The sequence below is a fragment of the Lissotriton vulgaris genome, chromosome 7 (genome assembly GCF_964263255.1).
Source record: "Lissotriton vulgaris chromosome 7, aLisVul1.2, whole genome shotgun sequence".
In the NCBI taxonomy this organism is placed as follows: Eukaryota; Metazoa; Chordata; class Amphibia; order Caudata; family Salamandridae; genus Lissotriton; species Lissotriton vulgaris.
Genome location: NC_141695.1, coordinates 1,392,491,775 through 1,392,513,865, shown reverse-complemented (window position 1 = coordinate 1,392,513,865; position 22,091 = coordinate 1,392,491,775). Strand labels below are relative to the sequence as shown.

At 47.1% G+C, this 22,091-nt stretch overlaps 1 protein-coding gene across 1 annotated transcript in view; it reads left to right on the top strand.

The window, feature by feature from the left end:
* TBX6 (T-box transcription factor 6) overlaps positions 1–22,091 on the top strand; it is an 89,218-nt gene that overhangs the window by 59,329 nt on the left and 7,798 nt on the right. The window contains exons 3-6 of the mRNA XM_086928973.1: positions 4,951–5,218; positions 5,626–5,772; positions 10,512–10,582; positions 13,477–13,544. Coding sequence (XP_086785099.1) covers positions 4,951–5,218; positions 5,626–5,772; positions 10,512–10,582; positions 13,477–13,544 — 554 coding nt within the window. The remainder of the gene's footprint in view (positions 1–4,950; positions 5,219–5,625; positions 5,773–10,511; positions 10,583–13,476; positions 13,545–22,091) is intronic.

Sequence of the window (22,091 nt, the reverse complement as noted above, 5' to 3'; positions counted from 1 at the left end):
CAGAATTAAAAACATCCTTCATTTTTTGCTGTGTTAACTGACATATTTTGAAATATTTGTACAATTCACTTACAGGTATTTCAATGTTCTTTTTGTTAGAAAAAAATGACAAAAAATGACATCCTGCAGCCTTTCTTTTCACTGTCACCTACCCTAGAGATATTGTCACATACTGCAGTTTAAAAATATCTCTCACTTTGCAGTAAAGGAAAGAAATCACATGAAAAAAGAATAAGTAGCAGTTTGTAAGAAGACATAGGGCCTAATTACGATGTCGGGCGGACAAGTACACCCAACATCGTTTCGGTCATGGGACCGCCCAACCTCCTGTCGGTGGTCCCGACCGACAATTAGGATGCAACCGAACAGTGTTCGGTTGCACTCCCATTATTTACAATAGGAGCATGCATTCCGAACAAAATGCACGCTGTCATTGAAACACAAAGAGGTGCCTGCCACGGGGTGCAGGGATCAACAGGGGGCACCAGAGGGGACCCCCGGCTACCAACCGGAGGACGTGCACACATGGGGGTCCTGCTGGGTGCCAGTCTGATTCCTTTCTATCAAAATGGGTTGGATGGAAAGGAATCCGACTCACTGATTAGATGCGTTAGGAAATGCCTCAGACTGATGGTCGGAGCCATTTCCTAATGCTTCATTATAGTCTCCCTAAAGCCTGACATTTGATCTCAGTCTTTGAATGCACAGCAAATGTGACAAGATGAAAACAAAATTTAAAGGTATCTTTACTGCTCATTCGCCTTGTGAACTTCAACATGGTCCAGCCCTACAATTTTCAAGGATGCTGAAAATTCAGCCACTTTGCTTAAAACAAACATTGCTAAAAGCCAATAGGTTTTCTCCTATGCAAGAGCTATTGGCTTTACTAATGTCTTTTAGCATTGTTGTCCAGCAGCATGTAGTGGAGTGCCGTGGAGTGAAGTGGGATGGCATTGAATGGGGTGGAATTGCATAGAGTGGGGTGGAGTAGAGTGGAGGAGAGTAAAGCAATGTAGAGTGGAGTGCCCTAGAGTGGCGTAGAGTGGAGCGAAGGGGCGTACAGTGGCATAGTGTGAAGTGGAGTAGGTATAGTGGAGTGGAGTACATCAGACTAGACTGGAGTAGAGTGGAGTGTAGAGAGGCCTGGAGTGGCATAGAGCAGAGTGGCATAGAATGAAGTGGGGCAGAATGAAGTGAGGTAGAGTAGAGTGGCATAGAGTAGAGTTGCCTTGTGTGGAGTAGGCTAGTGTGGCATAGAGTCCCACTGTGTGAAGTGGTGTGGCATAGAGTGGCACAAAAGTGGAGTGGCACAGAAGTGAAGGGACATAGAGTAGAGTGGACTTGCTTAGACTACAGTGGCACGGAGTGCAGTGGCATAGAGTAGAGTGGTGCAGAGTAGAATGGCATATACTGCACTGGGGTAGAGTACAGTAGAATGACAGATTCAAGTGGCATATAGTAGAGTGTAATGGTGCAGAGTGGAGTGGCGTAGAGCAAAATGCCTTAGAGTAGAGTGGTGCAGAGCAGCGTGCAGTGACATAGAGTGCAGTGCCTTAACATAGAGTGGTGCAGAGTAGAGTGACAAATAGTGCACTGGGGTAGAGTGCAGTAGAGTACAGTGGTGAACTGTACAATAGAATGACATAGAATGAAGTAGCATAGAGTACTGAGCTGTACATTCCAGTGGCGTAGAGAAGAGTGGTGCAAAGGGCAGTGGTGTAGATTAAAGTGCAATGGCATAGGTTGCAGTGGTGTAAAGTGAAGTGGTGAAGACTTGAGTGGTTTAGAGTAGCATAGTGCAGTGGGATAAAGTAGGGTGTTGTAGTTTAGAGAGCATAGAGTAGAGTTTTGCTGACTAGAGTAGAGTGGCGTAGAGTGCAGTGGTGCTGAGCAGAGTGGTGTAGAGCGCACTAGCACCGAGTTCAGTGGCATAGAGTGCAGTGGCATAGAGTAGAGTTGCACAAAGTGCAGTCGTGCAGAGAAGAGTGCAGTGGCATAGAGTAGAGTAGCGTAGAGTGCAGTGGTGCTGAGCAGAGTAGTGTAGAGTGCAGTAGCACCAAGTTCAGTGGCATGGAGAGCAATGGCATAGAGTAGGGTAGCAGGACATAGAGTGCAGTGGTGTAAAGTATTGCAAAGTAAAGTGAAGTGCAGTGACATAGAGTATTGCTGAGTAAAGTGGTGTAGAGTGCTGTGGTGCAGAGTAGAATTTTGTAGTGCAGTGGCCTAGAGTTGCGAGGTGTGATGTAAAGTGCAGTGGAGTAGAGTTGAGCGGCGGGATTCAGAGTAGAGAGTTATAGAGTGCAAAGGCATAAAGTGCAGTGGCATGTAATGGTGCAGAGTAGTGTGGTGTACAGTGCAGAGGCTTCAAATAGATTGGTGCAGAGTAGTGTGCAGTGACAGAGTGCAGTGGCGTAACAGAGTGGTTCAGAATAGAGTAGCATGTTTTGCACTGGGGTAGAGTGCAGTGGAGTAAAGTGGTGCACAGTACAGTAGAGAGACAGAGAGTGGAGTGGTATGGAGTAAACTGGTCTATATTGAAGTGGCATAGAGTGCAGTGGCATAGAGTAGAGTGGTGCACATTAGAGTATAGTACAGCAGCGTAGAGTGTAGTGGTGTAGATTAGAGTACAATGGTGTGAGTGGTGTAGAGTGCAGTGAAGAAGATTGAGTGGTGAAGAATGTCGCAGAATGCAGTGACATAAAGTAGGGTGGTATAGAGTAGAGTGGCACAGAGTAGAGTTTTGCCGAGTACAGTAGAGTGGCATACAGTGCAGTGGGACAGACTAGAGCAGGGTGGTATAGAGTGCAGTGGTGCAGAGCAGAGTAGTGCAGAGTGCAGCAGCACAGAGTTCAGTGGCATAGCGTGCTATGACATACAGTGCAGTGGCATAGAGTAGAGTTGCATAGTGCCCAGTTGTATAGAGTGTTAGAGTAGAGTGCAGTGGTGTGCAGTGGCATAGAGGGTTGCTGAGTGTAGTGGTGCAGAGTAGAGTGCAGTGGTATGCAGTGGTCTAGAGTAGAGAGGTGTGGCGTAAAGTGCTATGGTGTAAAGTGCAGTGGAGTAGAGTGATGCAGAGTAGAGTGTCGTAGAGTGCTGATGCCTAAAGTGCAGTGGCATAAAGTGCAGTAGCATGTAATGGTGCAGAGTAGAGTGGCGTAGAGTGCAGGGCGTAACATAGAGTGGTGCTGAGAAGAGTGGCCTAGAATGCAGTGGAGTAGAGTATAGTGATGCAGAGTAGAGTGTCATAGAGTGCAGTGACATAAAGTGTAGTGGCATAAAGTGCTGTGATGTGGAGTGGTGCTGAGGTGACCAGCATTGAGTGCAATGGTGTTGAGTGCAGTGGCCTAGAGTAGAGTGGTGCAGAATAGGGTGCAGTGGTATAGAGTGCGAGGCGTAAAGTAGAGAGGTGCAAAGTAGAGTGCAGTGGCGTAAAGTAGAGTGGTGCAGAGAAGAGTATAGTGGCACAGAGTGCAATGGCATGGACTGCAGGAGCATAGAGTAGTGCAAAGTAGAGTAGAGTGGCATAAAGTGTAGTGGCGTAGAGTGGTGAACAGTGTAGTGGCATAAAGTGCAGTGGCGTAGAGTAGAGTGGTGCAGTGTAGAGTGCAGTAGTACAAGGTAGAGTGCTGTGGTGTAGAGTATAGTGCAGTGGCGGAGAGTACAGGGTCGGTGATGGGAGGGAAAAGAAGTAACATGGAAGGACAATGAGTGGAATGTAATGGAAGCTACATGGAGGGGGATATAGGAGATGGACTGGAAACACAAGCACTCAAATGGAGTGCTTTAACACACAGAAAAACGTAGCTCCAAAAGCAGGATCTGTGGATGGACACAAGTACCTGGTCCATGTCCAGGGGAGGGCCATAATCCATGCTCCAGGGGAGGGCCAAACACGATAAGAGGACATGACACCCACGTGCCTTGACAAACGGGGACAAAGGAAATGAGAGCGACGCTGAAGCTAACAATTGGTAAACCATGGGAGGGTTGTAAGCCCACTGTATGTAAACAACATCTCGCAGGGCCAGTGCATGCACTCTCTAGGCCGAAACCTAAAAATGAAAAAACCTGCTGGAGGAGGGGAGTGAAAGGATGATAGGGACTCATGCCAGAAAAGACTATTGCCCTGGAAGCGCATAGGTTCCATTAGCATTCAAATCAGTACATTCCAAACAATAGCTGTACTTGAGAACATGTTAATATCATTCTAATGTTTAAGTTGTTGTCCCTGCCTGCTTAGAAGTCATAGGCAGGTTTTCTATACCTAACATCATCATCGTTTTAGTAATCATCGGCCCCCTATTTGGTCGTTTACGGGAATGTCTATGCTACACTGGGTAAGGGGAGCTATTGCCAGGAAATCCCCTGCTAGCTTTGTATTGTATGCTTTTCTATCGTAAACCAATAACGTTAAAAAAAATAATGTGTCTAACTCAACCACCAGAGTATAGGCTTGATTTACGATTTGCAGTTGGACCACCAGTCTAGAGGTGGGGTGGAAAAAAACATCTCCTGCACATCAGCGGGGGGTAGCAGGCCACATTGAAACATTTGTCCTGTTGCTGCAGGTATTCTCTCCCCAGGCCTAGGGCGTCTCCCGCCAGTAAGGAAGAAGCCTCCTCCAGGGAAATAATCCTGTGTGGCTGATAGATTCAATCTATTCCACATCTATCCCCATGCCCCATAATTCATGCCCTGGACAGTCTCATGCTTGATTCTGGAAGCGTTAACTTGTCAAAAATGTATGTCGGCACCATGAGTGACATGGTTCCTCTAGAAGCTCGACATCAGATTCCTATTAAAAATGGCTAAATCATGGCTACTGGAAATGCAAAAAAGATTCCCAGTGAGTACAATGGATTTCTTGACAGCTTTCGTGGTAGTTAGTAGTTCTCTGCTGAGTAATTTGCTGGTGTAAAACTCACCTTTGATTTTGTCTCCTCTCCGTAGACGGATGTTTCCACAGTGTAAAGTTCGTGTGTCTGGACTGGATCCTCATGCCCGCTATATGATGCTGCTGGACATCGTGGCGGTGGACAACACACGGTACAAGTGGCAGGAGAAGCGCTGGGAAGCGAGTGGCAAAGCCGAGCCGCAGCTGCCCAACCGAGTCTACATTCACCCGGAATCCCCGGCCAGCGGCGAGCAATGGATGAAGCAGTCCATCTCCTTCCACAAGATCAAGCTGACAAATAACACACTGGACCAGATGGGCCATGTAAGGAGGGGCAGGGAGTCATGGGACATGGCTAAAACCTTGGCTATATAGGACTAGGCATGGGATTCCACCGCCAGAGCTGTAATCATGGGTTCCTTATGACCAACATGGCCTATGCTCTACTGCTGAAGGTTGCTTGATTTCTTGTGTGCACCAGAGAGGGGGATCCATGTCCTACATGCATCAGGTAGCAGCAAGGGAGTGGGCTGCGCCTCCAATAAGTTGGATACAGCGGGACAGAGGTGGTGGGAGTGGGTTAGGAATCTCTAACATGGGCCATACCATACTGAAAGTGGGTGATGGGCAACCACCATGGCCATACAGGACTACGGTCAGTGGACAGTGTACCTTTTATGCTATCATTGTTTTTTCATGCTTTTATTCGCATACATTGCACCCCCTCCTAGATCATCCTGCACTCCATGCACAAGTACCAGCCCCGCTTTCATATCGTCCAGGCGAATGACGTCTTCAGTCGGCGCTGGGGGGGCTGCTCATCCTTCAGCTTTCCAGAGACCACCTTCATCACCGTCACCGCCTACCAGAACGAAGAGGTATGCCATGTCTTGTGTACGGCTCATCTGTGCATACAACTGTTGATTTCAACCTGCGTTCAACACTCTCCACCTGTCCTTCAATTGACCATAAGTCTCAACTCACAACCTTCATTTCCACAGCCCTCCTGTTAATATAGTCCTGATTTTTAGGTCTCGCGACCTATCAATGCGCGCAAGCGCATTGAGCGGAGCGAGAATTCATGTCGGCAAAATACAAGTCAAACCAAGGGCTTTCAGCCCCGCGGTTTTCTTGCAGTTCACGTGTATCACGTGAGCAAACATGCACGCGCATCGCATGCAAGCCCAGCCTCTCGCATTCCCAGGCTCTCCCGCCCCCATCCGGCATCAGGCACTCCTCCCACACCTCACGGACATCTGTTCAGCACGCGCATCGCATGCAAGCCCAGCCTCTCGCATTCCCAGGCTCTCCCGCCCCCATCTGGCATCAGGCACTCCTCCCACACCTCACGGACATCTGTTCATTTCTCCTCCCCCTCCCCAGCCAGCTTCCCCCAGGCCCCTGCTGCTTCACACCCTCATTGCCGCTCGGCCCCCTCCCATTCCCGCCGTGTCGGATTTCTCCTCCCCCTCCCCTTCTCTGCCTTGCCTTCCCTCCGTGCTCAATACCAGCCTTTGCTTTACTATCACCCTCATTGCCGCTCGGCCCCCTCCCATGCCCGCCGTGTCGCATTTCTCCTCCCCCCTCCCCTTCTCTGCCTTGCCTTCCCTCCGTGCTCAATACCAGCCTTTGCTTTACTATCTTTCACCCCATTCACCACAAAATTCACAGTCTTTTGCACTTAATGAAGCTTTTTGGAACTCTTTTGGGGGAATTGATGCTGTCTGTGCATGTTCTCACATTCTGCTCAGTAATACCGCACATCACAACATGATTCCTCCTCCCGTAGCCCCGCCTCCTGTGTATTTTAGGAACAGCTTATCCTTACAGGGTTTCACATGCTGGGCTCGCCTCGTGTCACAAGGCAAGCTTTAACATGAATGGAAATTCTCTTAGGCTCAGCCAAGCCCAGGCCTTGCGCGTCCCTCACGCCTGCAGGGCTTGGGAGCAGAGTTTCACGGTGTCCCCAAGATTTTTCCTTATTGCCGCTCGGCCCCCTCCCATGCCCGCCGTGTCGCATTTCTCCTCCCCCCTCCCCTTCTCTGCCTTGCCTTCCCTCCGTGCTCAATACCAGCCTTTGCTTTACTATCTTTCACCCCATTCAACACAAAATTCACAGTCTTTTGCACTTAAGGATGCTTTTTGGAACTCTTTTGGGGGAATTGATGCTGTCTGTGCATGTTCTCACATTCTGCTCAGTAATACCGCACATCACAACATGATTCCTCCTCACGTAGCCCCGCCTCCTGTGTATTTTAGGAACAGCTTATCCTTACAGGGTTTCACATGCTGGGCTCGCCTCGTGTCTCTGCTAGCCAAGCATGAATGCCCAGGTGATAGGACCATTTGCTCCGGAAATCAGTCATCACAAACAACAACTGTTAGCAAATTTTTATTAAGTGGCATTAATCTGACTTATAATACTATATGACTCGCAATGAGGTTTTCGAGAGACAACGTAAACAGTGCCCGAGCACACTCCTCACCTGCCACCCGGCTAATTGTGTCCCATCCCAATGCAACATCAATCAATGCCCCGTGCTGATACGGTGGCTGTCCCAGAGTTGATGTGTCATGTGCTTAGGCAGCTCATTTGTGCTGACAACCGGGCCGGACCGCTTGGCTTTGGGGTAACTCTTACAGGCGGGCGTCACCTCTGCACTTCTGACCGCCACAGCCTATATTACACTGCATATTTGTGGGGCAGATGAGGACGCCATCTCTGCCCTCCTGGTAAATCGGGACAGCTTTGATTGCGGCACCGGAATACAAGCTCCTCCCCCTTGCAGGCCAAGAGCAGCGTGTTGGTTTTCCCCACACATCCGAGCATACAAGACTTCCCAAAACTTTTACTCGTCTTCAATAGCCGCCCTACCTAGGGGGCAGCAGTGCCTCAGAGCTCGTCTGTAAACCACCGCACCAGCTTTCCGCAGTTTTGTTGCACTCATAGCAGAGGCCTGAACCCGAAGGGGGCTGAAGGGGCCGGCGCAGTAAATGGAGCCAACGCCCTGGAACAAAGGTCCTGGGGAGGGGACACAAACAATGGACAGGATGTGATGCACCCGCCCCCACGAGCACACAGGAGAGGGGTGAGGTGGAAAGGGTGACGCAACTGCAAGAGTGGGCCGATGGGGATGCCGAGCATTTGAAATATGCCCACAGTGCATTTATGAGCCTTTTAAGGCAGCCTTCATTCTAGCTTTCATTGGTGCCTTTACGGTAAGCATGCTAGTGGCTCCATCTAACAAACATTTTCAATACAACAGGTCTCACATTTATGGTACTTAGAGCTATTGGCATTGTAAATGGCAATGCCTCTTATTTATGACTTTTTTAAAACAATTAAATAAAAGGCATTGTCATTTAGAATGCCAATAGATTAAACTCTCCCAAATTCGCAACCTAATGCATTGCAAATGCGTCCTTTAAAAACAAGCACTGGCGTTGCCAATAGGTTTCGCATTTGGAAAAGTTGGAGCAATTGGCTTTGTAAATGACATTTTATATTTATATATTGTTATTGACAATGCCAATAACAATATATAAATATAAAATGTCATTTAAAAAACCAATAGCTCCAACTTTCCTACTGCGAGACCTATTGGCAACGCCAGTGCTTGTTGTTGTTATTGGATCTTACCGGGAGACTAATATTTTTATTTTCTGGGAAAAGAAAAGAGCTGTCTTTCCTTAAATCCATCGTCAAATCCTTGACAGAGACTACAAGGCAATAGACACCTGTATAGACTAAGCTAGTATCAGAAAATGGATGCTAAAATCATTAGAACGGGAAGATGAAGGTTCCCAGTAAAATAATCTCTAAACTAGATTGAAGTAACATTGGTAGAGAAGTGCACCGCAAGGGAACAAAAGAACGAAAGCCAGAATAATGACAGAAATGGGCAAAAGCTCGAAAGGTTCTGGAGATAAAGAAACACAGAGCCAGCAGTTACTGCAGGGTGTTGGTAGCAAATAGAAATAACTAGGAAAAGGTATTCATAGAAATGGGATTAAAAGGCTATGAAGTCCCTGCATTAGAGAAATGTATAAAATAGGGCGTGGACTCAAATCCTATTCTCAAATTATATTTTCTCAACCTAAAGTCTCAGCAATGTTGCTCAAAAAAGCTTAGAAATGCTAACATGCTCCCACAGTATTCATGCACCTGCAGCTTGATGCACAGAACCCATTCACTCATATTTTGTCACGTACAGGAGATCCTGGAAATATACAGAATATACATTTCTCTATAAATTGTACTGTTAATGTGTCTTGTCTCATTTACTGCTTCGATATCTTCACTTTTTTTTTTTACACAGTTTTATATAGCGCGAACTTGACCCGAATCGGGTATCAGAGCGTTTCACATAGCACCAGTTGCCTTACATTAACACATTCATTTTTGTTATGGACGGGTAGATTAAGTGATTTGCCCAGAATCACAGGATGTTCAGCGTCAATGCCGAGACTCCAACCCAGTTCTCCAGATTCGAGGTCGACCGCCCTAGCCGTTAGGCCAACTCCTCTAATAATTGTCGGGTAATCCCACAAATTGCTTTACTTCAGATCTGCCAGAAGCTTTTGAGTGTCCCAAGTCAAAAACTCTGGTTTTCGTATAAGAGGCGTCTCCTGCTATGCAGAAAAAAAAAAATTGGGAACGTTTTTTACCTGCCAATGCAGTACCAGCGTTTGGCACCAATTAATTGTGTGGGAACCATACTGCCTCATCATGATATAATTTTCCTAATTTAAATACAATTTATTTAGCTGGAGCACATGGCCTTAACAAGGGTGGAGACTGGGATTAGAGCTCTGACTGCGCACTCCTTGTGGCTGCCCTGCTTTACCTTTCATGCAGTATATTACAAACTATTGCTCTATAATTCTGTTTATTTTAATATACTACTACATTGCCACATATAAATAAAACAGAAATAAAGAGGGATGCATTACAACATAAGCACCTGGCTTGGCACTCTTCCAAAAAAAGGCCCAATGAGAGGACCATCACATCAGCAAAGGGTGTAATCAGCATTCGGTATGCACCTCTTGAAATCACAGCCAATCATCTTACTATGCATGTTCAGAGTGGGCAACCCTGGACTATGTTGGTTCCATTTGCTTCAGTATTGATCTCATCCTCCATAGATCTCCTGAGTACTATGTGACCATGCAGTTTATGGAATCAAACATCAGGTTGTTTGTGCTACACCCTGTATATTGTCCAAGAAGAGCTGTCAACTGACCAAACGTTCAACACAGCCTCCAAGTGTGCCTCCATGTCTTAGCCTGGGATCTGTCCCTTCTAAAAATGTAGTGAGTGTCCGTGAGCAAAGAAGATTTCTCAACACACCACCGCAAGATTCATCCGTAATACTGTTCCTGACTGGTACCAGAACACCACAACAGGATAGGTGTCTATCCCGTCAATCCGCAGCCCTACCTTGCTTTGTCCTCGTTTGCTTCTGCTAGTCCCCTATCTCCCTCTCCTTTCTTTACCCCGTTGGTCAGTCTTCTCCTTCAGTCTGTGCCAGCACCATATAGACATTCCACCCATCCTTACATTGCTCAAGCTCATGAACTTAAGAAATAGTTTTTTTTTAAATTCTTTCTACAGATCACTCAGCTGAAGATCCGCACAAACCCATTCGCCAAAGGCTTCCGCGAAGATGGAATGAACCACAAGCGGTGAGAAACTATGCCACAGCTGAAGTCTCTAAAGCCAGACATGTTAAGCCCTGTGTAATCAGAATAATGGTTTGCCAGCTGAGGCTTTATCCGGAAACAACTGTGTAACCTGAAGGATACTGATGTCCTCTCAGCTTGGGCGATCTGCATAACCTGAGGAATGGTTCTGCTTTCTGAGGCTTGGGCCTGTAAACTGTTTTAGCCTGCTTGATAGCTCTGCTCTTTCAATCAGTCAGATGTATGCGACCAAAGGAAATGGAATTGGTGGCACTGGGTCTCATGCAAGAGGGCAATTTAACGCGGGCTTATAAACAGATCAAATTAAGTTATTTTAGGATTAGTGTGATATGGCCTTATTTCTGTTCATTGGTGATCAGCTGGGGAGCTCTGTAAATGACAGCAATCATTGGACAAGTATCAAGAACTTACTGCTAGGTGATCAGATTTATTAAGTGGTGATTTAAATACAGTGTGCAAAAGCAATGCGATTGTTGCAGTCCGCAAGAGAGGAGGTCTTTAAAACACTGATTCAGGACATAATGAAGCTGTGACAGTTTGTTAGTAATTTAAAGATACAACTCATCATTAAATACAAAGATGTCAATATTTGCACCCGTTTCTTGGGGTTAGCCCTAAAGCTCCAAGAAAGGGGTGCACATCTCTAAAATGTACCAGAGAAAAGAAATTCGCCCAGACAGCAGGTCGACATAAAACAAACACTGCTAGACAATATTTCACTACTAAGTACCCTGTCATTGATAAACAGATACACTTTGGGTATGGTTATTCTTTAGGAAGATGTCAGACTTGTTGTAGGGTGTTGAGGTAAGCTCTCAGATCAGGATGTCACTGATCAATGGCACTACATAGGTAGAGTTCTGTGACTTCTGTGTGTTGATTATGTGAGATATCATGTTTCAAGAGCAGGATTCTACGTACACATTGAACATCATAGTTGTCAATATAGAGCCTTGAGAGATGCTATGGGAGACCGTATGGGGCGAGGTGTGACTAAATCCCGAAACACAAATGGATATCTCTGATAACACAGAGGTGAACTAGTGGCAGTGCTTAATGTGTGCCGGTGCTTTCCGGTGCTCAGCACCGGCACTAAATTGCCAGCACCGGGGCTTATGACTGTCTGCCACATGGCAGGAGTGTCTGTCAATTTAGGTACGAGCACAACAACTTCTGTTTATTATTTCAGTTTCAATTTCCAATTATTAGTATTTGCCTCCAAAGTCTTTCTTATAGCTTTGGGGGTCCTTAATAGTGTGAATGGTCACACTTTTAAGAGTGAGATGATTAGTAGTGTGTTGGTGCTGTCATTGGCAGGGCTGTCAGGAGCAAAGGATGGTGCAAGCTCTTGTTTCCTCCTGTTGAGAGCCCCAGCACTATGTTTTTTCCAAATTAAGCACTGACTAGTGGTCTAATACAAAATTTGAAGAGGAGGTCCTAAAAATGTTACTAAGGCTATGCAGATTTAGAATGTGGGGGTGGGTGAAACTCACGGAGTTCTATTTCGTGGAATTCCGTGAACCTGTCTAAAACCTCAGTGTAATTCAGCAGAGTTTCGTCTGCGGTGGAATGCAAAGGGTTCTATGCTCTATTATTTAAGTTGTTATTTCGGAAACATGCCTGATAAATATTTACCAGGAGACGGTGCCTTGCACGCTAAGCAGCGTCGGATTGGTAACGGAGGCATTCGGGCAATGCCCGAGGGGCCGGGGTCAGAGTTCCTGCTGTGGGCTACTTTTGAGCAGCCTGGGGGCCGATTTGAGCGGCGTCTCTGTTGTTCGACTATACCGCCAGCGGCCCAGTGGGTGACTGGCTGACTCAGCACTCACCTCCTCGCTCTCTTGAGCACTTTTTAAACTTGTGCTTGCCTTTATCCTCGCCGCACCTCCTGCTGTCGCTGGTATGATTGCCGGTGCTCATCCCGTGCCCGGTGCAGTGTGTGGGGACCTTGTAAAGTCAGTGTGCGGGGGCATGCCTCCACCACTCTATTATCCATTCCTCACTGACTACTACATTCAGCTTCCAAAATGGTGACCACGCCATTAACTTATTTTGTTACTAACACATATCTAGTTTTACGTTTACAGCGCTTGGGAGGGGTTGACGTCACTCACATTATGATTGGCAACCACATGGTATGTGTGACGTAGGCCTCAGCCATTGGAGAGTTGTGGCACTGAAGAGGAAAGAGGCTCTTGACGTTTTCATCAGGCATGCCTTCTCACAAATGGAGCTCGGCCCACCGCAGCACTATAGTGAGTGGTGCACAACGGTAAACTCCCCTCCGCCACTCCAAGCAGAGCGCAGTGGTGCAAAATTACGTGAACTCCGCTGGAGAGCGTCCACTCTGGCCAAACAAAGTAACTTTGGAAGTGTTTAGCCCAACAGCCCACTCTCCCCCACTACAGTGGCAGCTGTGATTAAGTTACACTTTTGAGATGGACCACACCAGTAGTGTTCCAGAGAGGCCCTGCTGAAGGAAAGTGTGGCATAGGTGCCAGGAGTCAAAGGCATAGAAAATCACTAACAAGTCCATTACAATTGTAGGTAAAAGTTATACTTTGTGTCTGATTCTTATAGCATAGTCGATCAACTGCATTATCATAGTTTCAATGCTGTAGCATGGACAGACCCTGGACTATTAGGGCTGTGGCAGCTGATGGGTGTATTGGTGCCAATTTAGATTTACAGCCAAATGTGTTACTGCACCTTCTAAAATCTATTGCCTGTCCTAGTCTAGGATTCCTCTCGTCATTGGTGCGTTGAATGGGGAATGGGGAAATTCACCCAGTCACTTACTGAATAAGACGCAATACCACCTTTCCATTGCACATATATGCTAATTGTTTTTTTGTGTGGTCTTTTTCTGTTTCTAGAGAACGAGACTCTAGGATGAAGAGAAAGGCGAAGAGTCCAAGAAGAGAAACTGAGAGTTTACAGAGTGGTCAGTGAAGGATCTGTTTCACCATAACTAAATACAGCTCCGGAAATGCTATAATGTGAAAAAAATTACATGCTTTTGCTTTTCTTCCTATACTTAACATGGACGCAGCCATCCAATTGAAAGTAACTGTTAAAAAAGAAACCCAATAAACATCAGTAAAGAAATGCACAGAAAATCTAGCCCCTCTGTCTACAATAAAATCCAATTGAATATTAATCAGCAGTATAAAAGATGGCAATTACATTTGAAACCTTTTAAATGTGAGGTACCAACATACCCTCTACCATAAAGCTGGTAATTTGCTTGAACACTTGAAAAAAGTGAAGGGAAAAATCTTTGACAGATGCCATGCCCATTCGGTTCATAGCTTCTACATGTCTCTTGATCCCTTTTTAGGTCTCGTGACCTATCAATGCGCAAGCATTGAGGTCACGAGACTATAGGGCTTTAAACAGACTTTAACTGACTGGCGATTTGGTCCTGTGCCCGTGCGCTTTTAGGTCAATGCGCTTGCGCGTGCACAGCATCAAATTGTCAGCCATCTGTTGCCCAGCTTGGTGCCGCTCCACCCCCTGCAGCATCAACGGCTTTCACGGCCGGCCAGCCGTGCTTTCAGTTTCACGGCCGCCCGTGAAGTGCTGTTGTGTCGCATTTCTCCTCCCCCCTCCCCACAGCAATGCCCTCCGTCTTGTTTCTCTCTCTCTCTTCAGCTCGTCGTGAACTAGAGGGGGCCAAGAAAATGGGTTAATTTGCTTCCCGAAAACACAGTGCCTGTGAACCGCACTCTCAATAAATTCCAAAAAACTATTCTTTCTGCTGAACTCTTTTTCAGTCTCTGTTACTTGATGGAATAAGTAACTCGCGGGAATGTCTCGAAACCACATATTTAATTGCGAATAAATCGCGTTCTACAAATCTCAGTTTGGCTCGCTTCTCCCCCTTCCTGTCACGCAGTCAGGCACATCTCTGGGATCTGGGAGGACTGTTCACTTCTCGTTGTTTTCTTTTGCAGCTTCAATCCGTTTAGTTATGGTATGCCGAGTTGAGGAGATTCCAGGGGGCACACAAAAGGGAAACGAGTTTGACACTTTACGTAGCTGTTGCTGGGGGCACACCCCCTCCCCCACTGCTGTAGGTATCTGCACCCTCCTTACCCTTCCTGTTGCTGTCTGCCCCCCATTGAGAATGGTCGCGCACTGCTTCTGCATCAGAGCAGAGTGCCGGGAATGACCTGGAATCAGGTACCTGACAATGACGAGCAGTTTGTGCCAGACTATCAGGCTGAAAATTGTAAGTACCCCATTCAATGATGTCAGTGCATGGTCCCTCCGAAGTGGCACTGCATCCGCCTGGGTACTATCCCAGAACAATGCTGCTCTCTGCTTGCCACATTGCCGCTGTGGGGTCATTCTTCTACATTAGCCACAGGCCATGCCACGCTTTACCTACGTGGCCACAGTCTCGCTCTGCAGATGCTCTCTGCCGCTCTCTATCCCTCTTTGTCTCCCTCTCTTCCTCTGTACCTTATCTGCATTTTTTTCTCAGCCTCTACCTACGAACTGCGCTTGTTCTCCAAGTCTGTCCGCGTTTGCAGGGATTCTAGCAAATCCACCATGCTGTCTCGGTCTGCAGCCTCTCTAGCAACTCTTCACCTCTTTACCTTTGTGTTTTTTTATTTCTCTTTCTAGCTTTTTCAGCCTCTTTACCTCTGTCCGCCTTTGTTTCTCCAACATTTTCTGTCTTGCTTTCTTTTCTCACTTATACGTTATCTTTCTTTGTTTCTTCCTTTGTCTTTTCTTCTCTTTTTCTCTCTCCGCTAAGCTGCCTCTGCGTACTATGAGTATGTAGCAAATCTTCTTTTCTTTGCGTCTCATACTATCTCTATTTTACTTTATTTCTTAGTTGTTCTTTGTCTCCCTCATTATTTTTTCTTTTTCCTCTATTTTTTCTTAGTTTTCTATCTTGCTACTTTGATCTCTTGCTATTTTTTCTGTTCCACTTTTATCTTCCATAATTTGCCTCCTATTTCTTTTTTTCATCTCTCCATTCTATTTTAATTTTTCCGCTTTCATTCTCTACTTTAAATGAGAATTATGATGAGTGATAAAACATTTGTTGGCAATTTGTTAATCCTGTAAGAATCCCTATCGTTTTTCCGTTAAATTGTAAAATCTAACCTCTAATATGTACTGTTACATGTCTTTCCATTGATTTACAAATGGGGAACTCCAAGTCTAGCCCTAGACCTTAGCCTACACTTATCCTTTACCCGTATCCTGTTTACCAGGCCGGTCGCTCCCCTCACCGCCACGCAGCCCCCTGTGTGACCACTGACCGCTGCTGCATTGTGTCTGCCTGCGTTAAGATTGACTGTGCCCTCCTTCTCTTCTGTACCCACGAGTGAGTGATTCTAATGCCCAGCTCTGCTGATACAAGGCTTCTAGACAATATACACAACCACCCCATCCACCACCGCATCCACCATCACCACATCCACCGCATCCTCCACCATCACATCCACCACCACATCCACCATCACCTCCACATCCACCATGACATCCACCACCACCACATCCACCACCGCATCCACCACCACCACATCCACCACCGCATCCACCACCACCGCATCCACCACCACCACCACCACCGCATCCACCACCGCATCCACCACCACATCCACCGCATACACCACCACATCCACCATCACCACCACATCAACCGCCACCACATCCACCACCACCACATCCACCACCACCACATCCACCATCACATCCACATCCACCACCACATCCACCACCACATCCACATCACCTCCACATCCACCATGACATCCACCGCCACATCCACCGCCACATCCACCACCACATCCACCACCGCTTCCACCACCACCGCATCCACCACCACCACTTCCACCACCACCACTGCATCCACCACCACCACATCCACCACCACTACATCCACCACCACCACCACCACTACATCCACCACCACATCCACCACCACCACCACCCCATCCACCACCACCACCGCATCCACCACTACCGCATCCACCACCACATCCACCATCACCACCACCACCACCACATCCACCATCACCTCCACATCCCCATGACATCCACCGCCACATCCACCACCACCGCATCCACCACCACCACCACACCCACCACCACCATCACACCCACCACCACTACATCCACCACCACATCCACCACAACCACCACCTCATCCACCACCACCACCACATCCACCACCACATCCACCATCACCTCCACATCCACCATGACATCCACCGCCACATCCACCACCACACCCACCACAATCACATCCACCACCATCACATCCACCACCGCCACATCCACCACCACCGCCACATCCACCACCACCCCCACCACCACCGCATCCACCACCCCCACCACCACTACCCCCACCACCACTACCCCCACCACCACTACATCCACCACCACCACCACAACCACCACCCCATCCACCACTACATCCACCACCCCATCCACCACTACATCCACCACCACATCCACCACAACCACCACCCCATCCACCACCACCACCGCATCCACCACCACATCCACCGCATCCACCACCACATCCACCATCACCACCACCACCACCGCATCCACCGCATCCACCACCACATCCACCGCATACACCACCACCATCCACATCCACCATCACATCCACCACCACCACCACATCCACCATCACCTCCACAACCACCACCACCACCACCACATCCACCATCACCTCCACATCCACCATCACCTCCACATCCACCATGACATCCACCACCACCACATCCACCACATCCGCATCCACCACCACCGCATCCACCACCACACCCACCACCACTACATCCACCACCACATCCACTACATCCACCACCCCATCCACCACAACCACCACCCCATCCACCACAACCACCACCGCATCCACCATCGCCACATCCACCGCATCCACCATCACCACATCCACCTCATCCACCACCACCGCATCCACCACCACATCCACCATCACCACCACATCCACCATCACCACCACATCCACCACAACCACCACCCCATCCACCACAACCACCACCCCATCCACCACTACATCCACCACCACATCCACCACAAACAACAACCCATCCACCACCACCACAGCATCCACCACCACATCCACCGCATCCACCACCACCGCATCCACCACCACATCCACCATCACCACCACATCCACCATCACATCCACCACCACCACCAAATCCACCATCACCTCCACAACCACCACCACATCCACCATCACCTCCACATCCACCATGGCATCCACCACCACCACATCCACCACATCCGCATCCACCACCACCGCATCCACCACCACCACCACACCCACCACCACTACATCCACCACCACATCCACCTCAACCACCACCCCATCCACCACCACCACCGCATCCACCACCACCACCGCATCCACCATCACCACATCCACCGCATCCACCTCATCCACCACCACATCCACCATCACCACCACATCCACCACCACCACATCCACCATCACATCCACCACCACCATCACATCCACCACCACCACCATCACCTCCACATCCACCATGACATCCACCACATCCACCACCACCGCATCCACCACCACCACCGCATCCACCATCACCACATCCACTGCATCCACCACCACCGCATCCACCATCACATCCACCATCACCACCACATCCACCATCACATCCACCACCACCACATCCACCACAACCACCACCCCATCCACCACTACATCCACCACCACATCCACCACAAACAACAACCCATCCACCACCACCACCGCATCCTCCACCACCGCATCCACCACCACATCCACCGCATCCACCACCACCGCATCCACCACCACATCCACCATCACATCCACCACCACCACCAAATCCACCATCACCTCCACAACCACCACCACATCCACCATCACCTCCACATCCACCATGGCATCCACCACCACCACATCCACCACATCCGCATCCACCACCACCGCATCCACCACCACCACCACACCCACCACCACTACATCCACCACCACATCCACCTCAACCACCACCCCATCCACCACCACCACCGCATCCACCACCACCACCGCATCCACCATCACCACATCCACCGCATCCACCACCACCGCATCCACCACCACATCCACCACCACATCCACCATCACCACCACATCCACCATCACATCCACCACCACCACATCCACCATCACATCCACCACCACCACATCCACCATCACCTCCACATCCACCACCACTGCATCCACCACCACCACCACACCCACCACCACTACATCCACCACCACATCCACTACAACCACCACCACATCCACTACAACCACCACCCCATCCACCACTACCACCACCATCGCATCCACCACCGCATCCACCACCACATCCACCGCATTCACCACCACATCCACCATCACCACCACATCCACCATCACCACCACATCCACCATCACATCCACCACCACCACCACATCCACCACCAATTCCACCATCACCTCCACATCCACCATCACCTCCACATCCACCATGACATCCACCGCCACATCCACCACCATCACATCCACCACCACATCCACCACCACATCCACCCCCACATCCACCATCACCACCACCACCACATCCACTACCACATCCACCACCACCATATCCCCCAGATCCACCACCACCACATCTATATATGTGTGGCTCTGTGTGTGTTTAGGTGCAAATGCAATGTTCTTGGATTTTCGTCACAATAAAATACACTGAACATAATCTTCACAAAAGTTATTTACAAACGTTTAAGTTATTGCCATTATAAATTACAATAACTTTTATTTAAGTATTAATTATTTACAAAATTAAAAGCCATTGTTATTTGTAATATCAATACATCTAAGTCACGTAAATACAACTCACATTGCATTACAAATGCTATAGGTGTCACATTTGCAAAAGTTAAAACTATTGACATTGTAACTGACAAGGCTATTAATTTTGCTACTTTCAAAACCAACACATAAATAAAAAAAGTGTCATTTAGAATACCAATAGCTCAAACTTTCCTAATGCGAGACCTATTGCATTTCCAATGCTTGTTTATATCTTCGATCCATGTCCAAAGCCATTGTCCAATACACACATCTGTGGGCAAATATAAAAAAAGTTAACTTTTGCGCAGAGTGTATGCTATTACCAGGTCGTAACGTGCAATAAGGTATTTGGAATAAGTATTTTTTATAACTAATTCAATCAGTGAATTTCACACAACTTCTCCAACCCAGTCTGATTTCAAGCAGAAAATGACAGTGAAGAGCTGAAATCTACTTTATCTAAACTCGCCCAGGAATGCAAAGATGTCAATATCAGTATCGCCTTCCCATGTCCCAAAGAAAATAAATGCTTGCACACCTAAAAGTTGACGCAAATTACAGCAAACAAACACAGATGGCCAATGTCTCACAAAAAAATACAACTACCTTCTCAAAATTCTATTGAAACAGATGCAAACATTGACTGTGAAAACATATTTGAATCATTATATGAATACATTGACCATTTTTTAATGAATTTGCATTATATATTAGATGTTATTATCACTCAGCTAAGTAATATTTATTTTATGACCTTAGAGGAGGAAATTTTATTCTATTGGTTTGGGTTCAATCTTTCGTCATGATAGCTACACACAGATCTCGGCAGTGGTCTCTCAACATTTTACTGTGATGGCAGAACACTGACCTTTCTAGGCTATCTAGATCTAAAAGGCTAAAAACCTACTTGGCTTCTACACTTCCTTGATACTACTGTTCCAAGACAGCTTCCACAGGACCTTCAGAATTACACCACTATGATCCAACCCTACCATATCATCCCAGTTACAAAGTTTCACTTTCGCTATCATACTATTGAAACTGATTTTCCAAGCTTGAAGCATGCTTAACATGCTTTTTTGTGAGCTATATCCCTTCCAAAGTAAAAGCAGTCAATTCAGACTGAACTGAAGCACACAGAAATAATTGTATTTACTGAAAGGTAATGATTTCCTTCACTCAGGAAGTTTATTTGAATCTTGGGTATTTTTTTAATTTTGCAATTCATTTGCAAACTTTTATAATACCTAAGAAACTTCAGATTATTACAACTTTTAAAGGTCCTACAAGTTTTTGGGTGTTAATTGATAAAAAAAATTAAGAATATTATTGTTAACAAAGAAACAAACCAAATTTTGCAACATTAACAGAGTTTGTGGATAATTTAAGAGAGTTGAAATGGGTTGCTCTAAGCTATTTAGAAGTTTATTTTAAAGTGGAATTGTTTATTCTAGAATTGTAAAGGGCATTTGGACCTTTTGAAACGTGAACTCGTTGATAAAAATTAGGTGGTTATGAGATAACTAGTGTTGGACTTCTTTGAGGGTGGGATTTAGCTGGTGTACATCATCTAGTTAGGGAATTTTAAGTAAAGCTGAGTGTCATGGGCTTAGAGGTGGAATGGAATGTTTGCTTGTTTTAGGTTGACGGTAAGGGGCACCATGTACATACTGAACAGGGAGCACAGACCGAGCCTTGGGGGACACCCCAGGTTATAGCAAATGTGTCAGAAGAATTGTTTATTTTTATTTGTTGTGAGAGGTTTAGTAGAGAAGATGTGGACCATTGTAGGACCACCCCATCTGCTCCAATCCTTTTTTGATGGCAGTTCAAGAGAAGCTTGTAGTCAACCGTGTCAAAGGCCAGCGAAACGTCTAGGAGCATGAGCAGGCAGTATCGATCTGCATCATGGGTTTTGTGCAAGTCATCTATTATAGTCAGGGTAGCTGTTTCTGTGCTGCATCCTTCTCTGAAGGCCAATTGGTGAGGGTCCAGGAGGTTGTTGCTGTCAATGTGTTGGATGAGTTGCAAGAGAGCACATCTCTTGAGAATTGTTACTAGGAAGGGGAGGTTAGAAACAGATCTGAAGTTATTGAGGTAATTCGGGACTGCAACCAGTTTTGTTTTTTTGCAGTGGCGTGACTTGACCAAGTTTGAGGCAATCTGGCATAACCCTGGTCCTCAGGGAGCTGTTTATTATCTTAGTCCAGAGAGGGGGTTAGGGTATGATTAAGTGTTTTTGCCAGGGGGACTGGAAGGGAGTCTGCGAGGTGGGAGGAGGGCTTGGACATAACAATGAGTTTTGCAGCATGAATCTTTCTGGATTCACTATGCTGTGCATTATTCCGCCATCTAGTGGTTGGGTCTGGAATTGTAGTCTTTCCTCTTTTTTTTTTTCGTAGCTCAGGTGGGCGTTGACATACCACCATTTGGTGTTCTTTGTGACATCGACGCTTTGGTCCCCATTTTCAGATTTGTTTTTCAGCTGTTGGGTCTGGATCGTTACCGAAGAGTTTCAGAGATTTGGAGAAAGAATCGACAAAAAATAACAGAAAATCGAAGAAATCCCAGATTTCAACACACCCGATTACAGGTCAGGTAACCGGGACGACGAAGGAGAAGGATTACAACCAAAATCTCAATGTT